The 14,348-nt window shown below is 37.4% G+C and overlaps 1 protein-coding gene across 2 annotated transcripts; it reads right to left on the reverse strand.

Annotated features, from left to right (window-relative positions):
* Positions 1-6,343: 6,343 nt before the first annotated feature.
* hrct1 (histidine rich carboxyl terminus 1) lies at positions 6,344-14,232 on the reverse strand. Of its 2 annotated transcripts, none has more exons than XM_017694223.1 (10): positions 14,137-14,232; positions 11,337-11,369; positions 10,602-10,797; positions 10,082-10,129; positions 9,832-10,000; positions 9,617-9,738; positions 9,183-9,237; positions 8,874-9,053; positions 8,686-8,766; positions 6,344-7,107 (listed from the first exon to the last, which is right to left on the reverse strand). In XM_017694223.1, exons 1-10 carry the CDS (start codon positions 14,144-14,146, stop codon positions 6,643-6,645), a joined length of 1,359 nt encoding a protein of 452 aa, XP_017549712.1. In that variant the 5' UTR covers positions 14,147-14,232; the 3' UTR covers positions 6,344-6,642. The 2 variants fall into 2 exon arrangements, with proteins under 2 accessions (XP_017549712.1, XP_017549711.1); XM_017694222.2 differs by lacking the exon at positions 14,137-14,232 and adding an exon at positions 12,845-12,931.
* Positions 14,233-14,348: the final 116 nt, after the last annotated feature.

Consider the following 14,348-nt stretch of genomic DNA (forward strand, 5'->3'; position numbering starts at 1 on the left):
ACCACTGGACTCTACAGCAGTGGAGACGTGTTCTCTGGAATGATGAATCACGCTTCTCCATCTGGCAATCTGATGGGCGAGTCTGGGTACTTGTCTGACTGCATTGTGCCAAGTGTAATTTTGGTGGAGGGGGGATTATGGTGTGGGGATGTTTTTCAAGAGTTGGGCTCGGCCCCTAAGTTCCAGTAAAAGGAATTCTTAATGCTTCAGCAGACTAAGACATGAAAAGACACGAACATTTCAAGCTCCCAACTTTGTGGGAACAGTTTGGGAATGGCCCCTTCCTGTCACAATATGACTGGTCCATAAAGCAAGGTCCATAAATACATGGATGGTGTGTAAGAACTTGACTGGTCTGCACAGACTCCTGACCTCAACCTGATAGAACACCTTTGGGATGAATTAGAGTGGAGACTAGCGAGCCAGTCCTTCTCGTCCAACATCAGTGTCTGACCTCAAAAATGCACTTCTGGAAGAATGGTCAAAAATTCCCATAAACACACTCCTAACCCTTGTGGACAGCCTGCTTAGAAGAGCTGAAGCTGTTGTAGCTGCAAAGGGTGGGCCAATATCATATTAAACTATGGATTATGAATGGGATGTCAAGTTCATATGCATGTGGAGCCAGATGAGTGAATAATTTTGGAAATATAGTAAACATTTAACAGAAAATTACCAATGAATAATATCAAAATTAATATTTCATTTTTGTGCACCCCAAACCACTTTAACTATTTCATCCCTCAACCTTAAAACTTGTGCATAACAGCCGTGTCTTCCCCACAAAAGCTGTTCTGAAGGCTCTCACAGCCTTGATATTCCCTGTAAAATAGACACTAACATTCACAAAGCAAGTACCCAAGGTGTCATGAATGCTCATAATTAGAAACAAATTGTAATACATTATACAAATAATATACCATATAAAATGCTTGATTGGGAAGAAATTCATTCTACAGAAAAATAACAATTCCAAGCACACTGCTGAGATCAAGACATACTTTTCAAGCAAAAAAAGCTGTTGTTCTCACAACAGCAGGCTGGCCTAGAGCCCAGACTTAAACATCACTGAATGTGTTTGGGATTACTTTGATCATGAGGAGGAGAAAATGCAACCATCTTCTAAGACTGAACTGTGGTGTTGTTGACAAGAAGCATGGAAAAATATCAATGCAGTTTTCCCTTCAGAGCTGAAAGTCTCCAGTAAAGAATAGAATCTGTAATAAAGCCAAAGGGTAGAAATCTGATTTTTTTTTTGCTGTTATGCCGTTGAATACGTCAACTGGCTTATTCAGACATTATTTCTACTACTGCATACTCACACACTCACAGCCTCTGCTTAATCAAATTCACGTACTAGCACAAAAAAGCATGTTTCGGATCAAAGCAATAATGAAAATCATCCAGCTACATAATCAACCTCTAAGTAAATATTGTACATATTTGCGTGTTATATCATTAATATGTGGTAGAGCGTTGGAGTGTGCACTGACCTCTTCATATAGTTTGTAATGAGATCTCAAGGGAGCCATTGTGCAGTTTTCATGTTGTCCACTCTATTTTCTGCCTTGCTACTGAACAAAGCAAGAGCCGTCATCTGTAACAATTAGAAGAAGATCTCTATTAGATCTGACTTACTGGAACAAGCCCTGTCAATCACTTTAATTGGATAAAAAAAGCCAAAGTCATGCAAGTGTAACAGAATGCCAAAAGAGGGTGCTTTCTTATCGCTGCAAAGGTTATCCCCTTAGCTCAGGCCTTTAATTTCCTTTTTTTTTTTTAAATAAACTGATTTGATCATTGAACAATTACATACAAGTCCATTCAGAATTGAAGGTGTTATTAAAAATGCATTTGAAAAATCTACAATCAAAATAAGGGTTTCAAAGTATGTGTACTATGAACAATGATGAACAAAAGTATGGCCCAGAAGTATGTAGTCCTCACTAGCAATCAACACAGTATTGATTCTGAAGCTGAATTCAACTCCTAGGCCTAAAAACTGGAATGTGAAACACAACATGTTTAGCAGACTTCTTTCCCTGGCACAAAACAGAAAACAAATCTAATTGTACATTACATGAAGCATGGTCCAGTGGCTTAATTGGACATTAAGTAATTAGCCAACCCCACCAGAAGCATCCTCTGCGATTTTATGCTTAAATTAATCACCAAGGCGGTTCTTTGTGCATTTAATTGCCATTGGACCAGCCGACTGAAACAATGGATAACATTAATTAATATTAGCCATCAGTGGCCAGCAGTGCCCCTGGTCTGTATACAAACAATGCACACTATGCTGAGGCAGCTGGCCTGAGATTTATGGCTCCTCTTGCATGTAAACTTGTTCGTTAAGTGAAACACAATAGATTGTGCAAGCAGCAGATCTTTAAGATTAATTGCGCTAGTTGATCACTGTCAAATGGTCATTTTATATGTTTTGGAGGTGGGCTTGGATGGTTTGTCATCTACACATGGACAAATGGGGATGACTCATTCACTTAAACACTGAGCTTATGCCCACAGCACATCTCATTTGGGGCAGCAGTAATGCACAAATTCCTCATGACTGGTTATATAAATGCTGTAAATTGGAATTTACATTTTAATGGTCATTGCAGAGCATTTTATCAAACAAAACGTTTCCCTTAAAAAATCTGCAGCAGAAGAACAACGGTTTGCTAAAGAATGCTGCTTTACTAACGTAACTGAGAGGGAACTCAATAATGGAATGAATGGATTCTAACTAAGCACAGCTTGCTCGAGGGTAGAGTGGTTCGTGCTTTAGAATACAATTATTCACTCCAAAAAATATAGGCCCATGGGGGCCAGTTTGTGTTATCAACAATATCATCTTTCATATTTCATTTCTGTTACCTTTCCATGCTTATTATAAGAACATCCTGTCCTGAACTAACCTGATTTTGTTTGTTTGTTTGTTTGGTTATAACCAAAGTTTCTCAAGTGAGATTCTGATTCTGATCACTTGACTGATCACAATACGAATGTACAGGCAGGCAGAAGGATTTACGACAGTGTTACAAAGCCCCATCTTCTGTCTGAGGAATTCTCAGGGAGGTTGTCAGAGGATATTTATCCATACACAATCATCTATCCATCTACCTACATCCTTGACCGCTTGAAGTCTTTACAGATGGTTGAGCAGTCTATCACATCCCTCTGAAAGACAGATCAGAGTCTAAACAGACTGGTCAGCCGAGACCCATTTGTAGGCCTCCACTTTAAAAGCTCTAAAGTGATGCTTCAGTGAAAAATCAAATGCACACTGTTTTTGGCGTCTGTGACATGTCTTTGCCCTCTGCCAGAGAGGTGAGTGGTGGTTGTGCATTTTTTGTGGTGTTAATGTAATGCAAATAAGAAAACAATCCATACCTTTATCTTTAAGCATTTCTCTTGATCTTCTCTTTTTGTTTTCCATTTGTCAGCTCCAAATAGGGCCTCATTCACTAATATTTTTGTAAGTTTTCCCTTAGAAAAAGTCTATGTCAAATTCATGAGGTGCTCTTAACCACAGAATGGTTTACAACTTTTGCTCTTGAGTGTGTATAGATTCTGTTCTTACCTAAGAACAATCGCATATAAGAAAATTTCTTTTAAGAATTAAAAAATCTAAACTGGTTTTATTCATCAGACACATCACAGGTTTCCCAAGTCCCTAGGCTTGTGCATTAAATTTCTATAATGAATGAAGGAGGTACAAAACATTATGATAAAAATTTGAACTCTCCTTTTTTTAATGTCTATACTTTCTCATTTTGCCATTTTAGTCTTATATGGTCAACCCCGAACTTGATCAGAAAAATTTGAGCAAAAAGAAATACATTTCATAATTTCAAAATCATCATATTAAAAAGCATGTTTTTTTTTCTTTTTTAGCCTGGCTGCTATCAAATGACTAATAAAATGGTTAGAAATTCTACTCTTTTAGGATCCACCCTCTAAGAGGACCTAATGGTGTGGTCATACAAATAAAAGTACTAAATCTAAATGGTATATGCATAAATGTACAAAGAGTGATATGCAAAATTTTGAACACCTCTGATATGTGTTTCTATTTATTTGCTGAGTTAAAGAAGCAATATGTAAGATGATGCAACCCATCAAATTTATACTCCACATAGTCCCTCCTCTTGGTCCTGGTTAAAAGTCCTGCAGCAGCAATTAATCTGAATAAACTGTATCTGTTTAATGGTCTTTTCAGGAAGTCCAGTTAAGAGACCATTACTGTAGTCCACAGTGCTGGAGACAAAAGCATAGATGAGTTTCTCTAGATCTTGTTGGGACACCAAATCTTTGTTCTGGCTATATTTTTAAGATAATGCAAGGCTGTTTGGGTGATTGATATGGCGAGTAAATAATTGTGCAATGCACTCTCAGAAAAAAAGGTACGACACTGTCACCGTGGCAGTACCCCTCTTGTCACTGTATGCTCAGGGGTACATCATAGTACTTTTAGTCAGGGAACATAACTGTACCAGAAGCCATTGAAATGATATTTTCTAAGTTGTACTGACTCCAAACACACCATCTCCTCTCCTGGCTTTTATTTTAATGTTCTGATTTAAAACATTTGGTTGTGAAAAGGTACAAATATCTACTTTTCCACTATTAAAAACTCATGTTACGGTACGCTATTGGACCTTAGAGGTACTGTTGTACCTTTGAGGGTACACTTACATTGTTTGTACCTGGATGAACAAATCATGTACCTGCATAGTATGTTTATTTCTAACAGTGTAAAATGAGCAGAAGTGTGTTCTTTGTACCAACAAATCAATAAAACACATCATTTGACCAGGAAAGCCTAAACTTTGCTTATGTCTATCCATTTACTTTAGCCTCATAGCACCAATTCAAAAGTAAGGGGAAAGTTTGATTTTGGTCTAACCTTACAAATAACTCACACAAACATAAAGCCCACAATTAAAAGTAAAGAGTAGGAAAACACACATAATCATTCTTCCTCACACTCGTAGACATGCTCCGAAAGCATTAAATGACAACCAGCTGACACTGCCACTGAGATAGCATGTGTAGAACTTAGCGTCATGCACTGGAGGGAAATCGGGTGCAATTTCACTGCCTTTCCCACTGCTCCCAATTACAGCCAAAGGCAGTGGGATCCCTGTAATCACACACCATGCCGCTGTGTTCCACAGCCACAGGCAGCCAGAGGACCAGGTGTGTGTGCGCGTTGGTGTGTGTGTGTGGACTATCTTAGGATGACTAAGTAATAGCCTCATAAATCTACTCATGCATTAAGCATAGCCAAGCTAAGAGCCACTGGGTGAAGCTGGCTTTGCACCTGCTGCTCCTGCACACACACATCCAATCTGAATATTATGTGCAGTCTGTCCACTGGTGTTCAGAGGTGTGTTTTTTGTGGAATTATAATTAGTGTCCCAGAATTAGTTTTCCTTTGATTAGGCAGGGGAAATGAGCTCAGGTGCAACTGCACACATTGACCATGCCCATGTAACACACAGGTTTGTTTTTATACAATGTCAGGACATAGGGTCCTACATATGGGCAGCACTTTACTTGCAAAATAACAATGACATTAACAAAGCCATAATTATGTAACAGCACATACATATGCTGTCATGAGTTGTCATGACAAATTTTTGTTCAGTAATATAACTGTAATATTACAATTACCAGTAGTCATAACAGGCTGTGCTGTGCTGAAAACACCCTTTACTTGCCACACACTCTTCACTTCTTTTTGACAATCCAGCCCAATGTTCTAAGAACACAACCAGCTTCTTTGTTTGATGAGAAAATTTCACTCCTTTTTTGTCTATTTTCTTTTCACTAAGGGCTTCTTAACAGCTACACATGTTTTCAGACCCATAGTGTTGAGTTGTCTACTCACAGTGGAAGGATGGACAGAAGTACTTGTGGATTTTTTCAGATGTGAAGCAGATTTTTTAGATCTTTCCTCTCAAAGAGGAAAGCTTTAAGTGCTGTTTATCTAATGGGGGCAGTTTTGGTGTCTACCAGGTCTTACAGTGGTTGTTAGGAGTCATATTACAAGTTATAGTAGATTTTAACCCCAATTTTGGAAACCCCTGTTTTTTTTTCCAATTATTTTCCTTTGACATTCTCCTTCTTTACACTCTTACAAAGATGGTTCTTTAAGGGTTGTTCAGTAATTCTTCAGTAGTTCTGTTCCTCTGTTCTGCTGGATTATACACACACACACAACTGCACCTGCTACACTGACTGAATAAGATAAAATGTTTGTTAAAATTTTCCTTGAATTCTATCAGCATTTCAAATTCAATTTTAAACTTGATAGACAAAAGTAATGAGTTTCAGATGCTTCAGACAGTCTTAGCTATATTTTATTTTACAATACAGTATTGATTCATAATTAAGCAATCTGAAAAACAAACAAATTTATATCTGCACTACAAAGTAATAGTAGATGTTTTGTGCAAGCATGAACAGACAATGCTATTTACACAATAAGCAAAATGTAGCTAATTGTCTCTGTGTAGTAGAAGTTTTCTTATTACTAGGAGGAATCATTACATTCAGGGGGTGCTTTTTGAGCAAAATTAACAAAGTGGCACTGGCCATAACATACCATAGCATACTTTTCATCTGTTTTCATCTCTAAGCTGATGAGTGATGATCATGATGAGAACGGCCTTCATGCTCAGGGTCTCCATGCTGGCCACGACCATGGTGACCATGACCATGGTGACCATGACCACGGTGAAAGTGGCCATGTTGACCATGACCACGGTGAAAATGGCCATGGTGGTGGGGTCCACGACGATAACCAGTATCATTGCTGTCAAATGACTGGTCATCCCGGCTAGATTGCACATGGCTGTGAGATGCTCTGCCATCTCGATCATGATGATGATGATGATGGTGACCATGATGATGGCCATGACCGGAACGGGGGCCATGACTGTGAGAGTGAGGATGATGAGGAGACCCAGAAATCACCTTGGACTCAAGAATCGCATTTTCAGTCTCAGTGCAGTTGAGGCATATGGTGTTAACGAAATTGCCAATATCTAACACGACAACTCCAACACCACCAAACCCCTTCTGCAGCAGCCAAGACACCTGTGAATATATGGTCACAGTATGGGTCAGCTCGCTTTGTCATACAATTAAATTATTCTGCATAGCTGTCCCCGCTAAAAAATGACCTCCAAAAAGACCTCTAGATCAACTCACGTGTTTAAATGATAGGGCACTTGACGCCATATTAAAATGTTGCTTTTTTTATCATGTTAGTGTAGTTTAGATACGTTAAAGAAATTTGTGCTTACTTCCTGACAATGTAATATAGCTCTCAAAGCTACATGCAGTTAGTAAGCTGTTACATTTCTGCAAGTTTGTTAGCATTTTGCTACTGCGTACAATATGTGATATTTAATTGTATGTGTAATTACAGAACTATTATTAGGCTATTATTATTTATATCTAGCCTTGTGCAAAACCCAAGGAAGTGACAAGAGAATATGTCCACCACATTTTTTAGAATGACACAGTAAATTTTTGGTCTGTAGACTAAAATAAAAAGGTACAAAGCCTGCATTATTTATGACATATGTTTTTCATCAATTCCCCCTTACCAGTGATATTACGTTCTCATTGCAAGTGAGGGTAGACGTGCAAGTGAAGACATGGGATGAGGGTATGAAGCCTAGTCCCAGAGTGCATTTTCCTTACAATAGAGGACCCCCCCCCCCCCCATTCAGGAACTGTGTAGTCCAGAACTAGGCTTAAAATTTTACTTTTCTAAATTTCTGTATATTAAAGTTATAAAGATGTAAACAAGGTCAATTAGAGTGGAATATGTGACATTTTAGAGAAATGTAACAAGATAGGATTGAGGTGTTACATTAATGGTTTTGAATAACCAACCTGATGTCTGAGAGTGTGTTTTACAAAGGTTTTGACCTGAGATGTGTTTTTTTTTTAATACACATGCACATGCAGGGTGTTCTATGGCAAAACAGTCCACAAGGAAAGTATATTTTTTCTATTGTTCAGTTTTACCACTAAGACACATGTTGGTTCATTGGTGGTTTTGGACAGTAAATAAAAGGGCTGTATTTGCGTTGTGGACATCATGACCTATTGATGGTTCCTATTACCACCACTGTAAAGAAATCTAAGTCAGGATGTTCCTCTGTAACCAAAACAATTCACATCAAATAACTCTGAATGACTTTACTTATCTCTCAACGACTGAATTATGCAGAGATGTAGGAAAATCTGTGGATTTCCCCTTTATTACCTATCTAGAAAACTGACCCTAAATGTGCAGTTAATGTGACAGAATCCAAATATGAAGCACTGACCTGCTCTGCCATTTTTTTACTTATGTATTACTTAAGTATCAGAAAACACAGGACAGTATTCTGTCAATAATATATATTAATAATATCTATTTACAAACCTTTACATATAATGACTATATGGTACCTGAAAACATAGGCAAAGTTTATTTAGCAACCTATTTTCATTACATTGTTTGCCCCTCCCCCCCTTGACAGACTATATTGGTATTTTGATGCCTGTTTGAAATGTAATAGCTGTAGGTTTGAAAACCAGTGTTTTACATTCATACAGTCTGTCTGCATGAATAAAGCTAGAATTATTAAGATTCCACAAGAAGTGTCCTAAACTCACCTCTTCTCTAAGGGTTTGAGCGCTCTCAAGTTGTGTTATAATCTTTAACTCGGTTTGTCCGCTCTTAATGGCCTGGCAGACCTGATGGGAAACAGCACAAATTCACCATGATGAGTAAGACAAAACAGTCCACTTTGAATCACCTCGCTTAATTCTTCTATAAGCCATCCAGTGTCCATCTAGATTACCTGCTTGGCAATCATCAGCCCAGGACCATAGGGCTGCTCTACCTTCTCCGGATTTAGATCTACAGTCTCTGGATGTCTCCCATGCGCTCTTCTTCGAGACCTCCGTAAGAATGCAGGCAGAGCCAAGACAAGCTTCTTGGGTTCCACCCCTTGCTCCTGCCAGTACTTGACTGCCCTCTCCTATGTGGAAAGAGAGTAACATCAATCATATTAAAGTTCTCAGATTTAGAGATTCAGCTGGAAAGACATTTTTAATAAATAAAAATGGCCCCAAAACAGTAAAAATGTTAAACAAACTACTGGGCATACCATTTCGGGCTCATCCTTAAGATTAGCTGGCAGCACGGAGATAAAGTCCACATACCTAAAACAAAAAACAAAAATATGCCAAATGTAGAGTGCAATTGGACTGGACATTATAACAATGTTTACAAATATCATGGTAAACTAAATCACAACATACTTACTGAGCAAAGCATGGTTATCTTCAGTACTTTAAGAACCCTGATCAACTGCAGGTTTTATTACATATAATCGTTCATGTTTAACTGGATTCAGTGCAATGTTATGCTAATTTTAAAATCCAGAGAGTTTGCTTCACCTGAAAAATATTCCTCAGTTGAATAATAAAAAACTTCTGTAGCAACCTTGTATTTTGTAAATTACTTCTAAATGTAACAGTGTGAGATGATCTATTATAAGTAATGAAAAATAACACACTTCCCAGAATGCACTGCACTTACTGTGACAGTGTTTCTGCACCACTGTGGGTGCTAATTTGGTCACTGTGGTCCGGAAGAGTCACAGAAACAAGTATAGATTTGTTATAGAGGTCAGCATCTTCTTCAATCCATCCCTTCAGTTCCTGCCACAGAAATATAAATGAATATTTATTTATGTAGAAAATGTAGTTGATTTTACTTTTAACTCATTATAATCTGAAGAAATCACTTCTTGCCTTAAGTAAATTTCTTAGAGTCTCAGTGGTCTTGAGAGGTTCATCAGAAGCAGTCTTCTCCACCCATGTCAACTCTAGTCCATCATAATAATTTTTCTCCTTCAGATACTTCAGGGTGGAATCAATGAAGTTATCCAGATTAGCCTGATTTTGGGTCAGAATCTCTAACCTACAGAGAAACAATTGCCTCTAGATTAATGTTTGAAAGTGACAAGAGAGCTCCATCTCCGAAGATCTGTATTCTAAATACCTTGACTGTTTGACCTCCACACCAAGCAAAGTCTTCAGAGATGGGTTCCTGCAGAAAGTCATGCAGTGTTAGTTTTATTGTATTCAATTTGTTATATCTTTTTCAAAGAGATGGCAATGATTCGATACCCAGAGTTGGTACAAGGCAAATACGAGCCGAAAATGCATTCAGATGCTGTGACAAATCTAGACTGAAATATTGCAGAATTGTTTGTGGTACAAAATAAAAAAATAATAAAGAAGATCATGAAGGTACATGTCAACATTAGAGCAACAAAGAAAAAGCTAACTTAGTATTATATTATATTAGTGGGTATGTTAATTTCACCAAACCATTCTGTTAAGTGAACTGTTTCAGTTCAAAATAATAGCTTTTAAACAAATAAATAAAAAGCAGCAGTTTGTTATCAGAATGAGCGGTTTCAGTACTGGAAAAGAAAAATAGGATGGTGCAACCATTACTTTTAAGGCAGTTCAAACAAGTACAAATTGTTAAAGAATGAAAAATAGGCAGGGCAGACCTTTCTTTCAGTTTTTTCAGTGAGGTGCAACCAGTATCTCCATCCTGGGACGTGGTTTTGAAGCTGGAGTCATCACCGAGGTAAGCAGAGGAGGAGATAACATGTGTGCAAATGGAGGGGCTGATGTGGTGGAACAGGCGCTGTGTGGATACGTCCACATAACACGCCACGCTGTAGTCACTCTGAGCAGACACACCTTATAAGGAACAGGAATACATCCGATTAATAATGTTAATCATCCAGGGATAATCTAACATTGGATTTGTATTCATGAAAACCATTAGCTGACCTAGGATCAGGCTTCCCTGTACTACATGACGCATGTGTATAAGAGTGTATCCAATCCTATATCAGTAGGTCTGAGCTAAGACACTTTGTTAACAGAAGCACTTGCTCACTGAATGTGCTGCATAATACTTTTTTCATACACACAGCAGCAGAAGTGGGTAGACTGGCCATAAAACCACACTCAAGTGAAAGCAGAAGCCAAAGTAGCTAGCAAAAACACTTGAACTTCCAGTCAAAGAGCTATCAAAGTATTGATTTCCTTTAAATAAATATGTGCAACAGTAAATAGCCAAATGAGAGGAATTAGGAATGAATGACTCGACTGAGTATACATAGTTTTGAGCAGCTCTGCTCTCCAGAATGTTAGTATTATATAACACTGTTGTTTCCACATAAAGAGATCCAAGTTATGTAACAGAAACACAAAAAATTAATGCCAGGACTCACCTGCTGGTATCACCAGGCACAAACAGGCAAACACTAAAAAGAGAGAGTGAATAGAAGGACCTTTAATTACTGCAGAACTAAGGCAATATGCCACAAGAGGCCATGCATTAGTTGTCATGACTTGCTCGTATAAAAGCATTGTATGATATACAGTGGGGTACAAAAGTCTGAGAACGCATGTAAAATCTGTGATTTTCTGTCATTTAAATCTGGAAATAAACAACAGATATTGTAATATTTTGAAAAAATGAAAAAGGTTTCACCAATCAAGTAAAATGAAGAATAAAGATTCAGACGCTGGACTATTTCTTGGTCTCTATTCAAAGGTAAGCAATTTTGTGACAATGACCATGCCAAGACCTTTGTACAAAAAGGTCTGAGTCCCTTCTATTTAGCAAATCTCAGGTGCATTTGATCTACTTGTCACAGACATTTGCACAAACCTGTGGAGTTCATGAAAGACTTTGTATTAAATAACAAATGAATGCAAAATAGAAGCCTTTTTAGTAGGAGTTTTCATATTTTTGTAATAACTTTTTAATTGTAATAAAAGTAAAATTTCATTGTAATAAAATGCAGTGTGCTAACAAGCATTACATTCTCAAAAACGTAATTGATTATTAATAATAATTGCAATACACAATTCTTCTGCCAAGTAATGTAATTCTGTAACAGCAAGTTATGGTTATCATTTACAAAAAATGCTCACTGCACTAATATAGAATAAATACCTCACCGCACTCATACAGATTCACCAGTCTGTGCAGACATATGTGGGCATATCAAATAGAACAGTTTAAAACTTTGCCCAGCTAATCAGATTTCAGAACCATGGTCATCAAAAGCACATGTAAATTCTGAATCAAACTACATTACAGACTGATGTAGAGACCTGTATCCACAAGCAGCATCACTGCATCATGTTTTATTTGTCTTGTTTCGTTTGTGTAGGGGATGTTTGGGGGACTGCAGTTTTCTCTGCAGACATCAACAAAAGAAAAAAGAACAAGCCACATCCTCATGAGCTAGCATGAGACCACTAGAGGCCTACATCAAAACACTACGCTGGCTGACAGTGTAGCCCTGAAGTGTTGTCCCTGTTTTCTGTGTTCTATTTTTTATAGTCAAGCTAATAGTTTTACATAACACCCACATCATTTCTCTTTTCCAATCATTTCTGCTATAAATATATATATATTATATATATATATATATATATATAAAATTACATGTTATTTTTTACAGTAGGTCAAATTCAGCATTTAAAAAGGAATTGTGCTTTTAAATGTGCAGAGAAATGCCAAATGCCATTTTTGTTTTGTTCTCTGCAGAGTGTATGTACTTATTTTCGCTTAGAGAATCATGTTTGACCTGCAGTGTTCAACCTTTTGCATATGACTATGTGTATATAAAATGTCCACACGATGCACATTTTTATTAGGTGTACAGTTTTACATGTAAGCAAAAAGAATATTTTTAAAAACCATATGAAAGCATAGTGTCCTTACCCGTGAAGAGCGGCATTGCTTGTCAGTGCTTTGGAGGGGATATCAGTCCTAACTGGCTCAAACTGCAGACTGTGCGTTCTGATAAAGTAGTGCTACACACCACATCCTGTACAAACACAGATCTACGCCTCGTATCTGACACGCTCTGATCTGCTTCCTTTGTAAATGTATTCATCACATATTGAGAAAACCTGTCTGTGCTAAATGCTGGGCCAAACAGCCCAGTACTTTAATTTGAATTAAATAATGCATCAATTCAAACTTCAAATACACTTCAAATCGACTTTTGCCCTTCTGCAGTGTACACTGACTACAATAGAGCTGCTTTTACTATTTTTATGTTTGTGATACCATGTTAATGTCTTGTAGTAGGTCATTAGAAAGCCTTTAGCTAGTGGCCTGGTAACTATTTACAATGGTCATCAATAATTAGCATGCTGATAACCATTTCCAACAAATAATTATCACTGCAACAGATATTAGTAAATGCATTTATCAATACATGGTTTATAATTACTATAAATCAAGGGGAGGAAACTCCTGGTCGGCGGGTGTCCAGCACAGTTTGGTTATTTAACTGCTCAAACACACCTGATTAGACTTATCTGTTAATTGCCATGGTCCAGTGGATGTGTTTGAGTGGGGAAACCTCCAAATTGTGTTGGACACTCACAGGACTGGAGCTGTGCAACACTGCTAGAAATCATAAATTATTAAGCAGTTTATGTTAACCCTAATTTTGATGTATCCCATAATCTTCAATAATATTCATAAATTACTTTACTAATTTATGTTTGTTAGCATTTATAAGCATTTATGAGCTTTTGTAGACTTTTGTAGCAGTGTTAGTGACTACAGACCTCCATAATGCAATTCTAATGTGAGGAAATATTACTAGACATTAAGTGCAATAATACTTGTGTAACAATTCCAGAAACAAATTCTTTAATTGATATCAAACCAAGCAGGAATATAAATAAAATCATTTTGAAGGTCTGTAAGGACTGTAATAAAGTTTAGGTATTGCCAGGCTAAGTTTGACACTTGTTATAGTGAGTCATATTTGACACTAGAGGGAGACAGCATCTCAGCATAATGCTCTAATATTACATTACTAGCCAACAGTAATCAAAAGTTTTAGTCATTGTTCATTATTTTGTTGATGTATACTTTCTTTAATAGCCATTATAACCCATGAGTATTGACTATACAACTGCAAGGAACAGAACTGTGAATGTTAGGTAGCATCTACTCAGCAAAATAAGTTGGCTAATCATGGCAGATTTACTTACATTTAAACATTGTTGGGCATCAGTTTACTTCAGAACATCCAATGGAAGACAAGTACACCATTCACAGATCTAAGTCTGTTAGCCCTGTATGACGATGGCAACTGAGCAGCTTAGGGGCTTTGCTACCTTCACATGTCCTAATGGATTAGCCCTGAACTTGTGCAAAAAGCACACTGCCATCTATTGAAAGGGAGGGCAGACCCTGGTCTTTG

This window comes from Pygocentrus nattereri, chromosome 9, assembly GCF_015220715.1.
Source record: "Pygocentrus nattereri isolate fPygNat1 chromosome 9, fPygNat1.pri, whole genome shotgun sequence".
Lineage (NCBI taxonomy): Eukaryota > Metazoa > Chordata > Actinopteri > Characiformes > Serrasalmidae > Pygocentrus > Pygocentrus nattereri.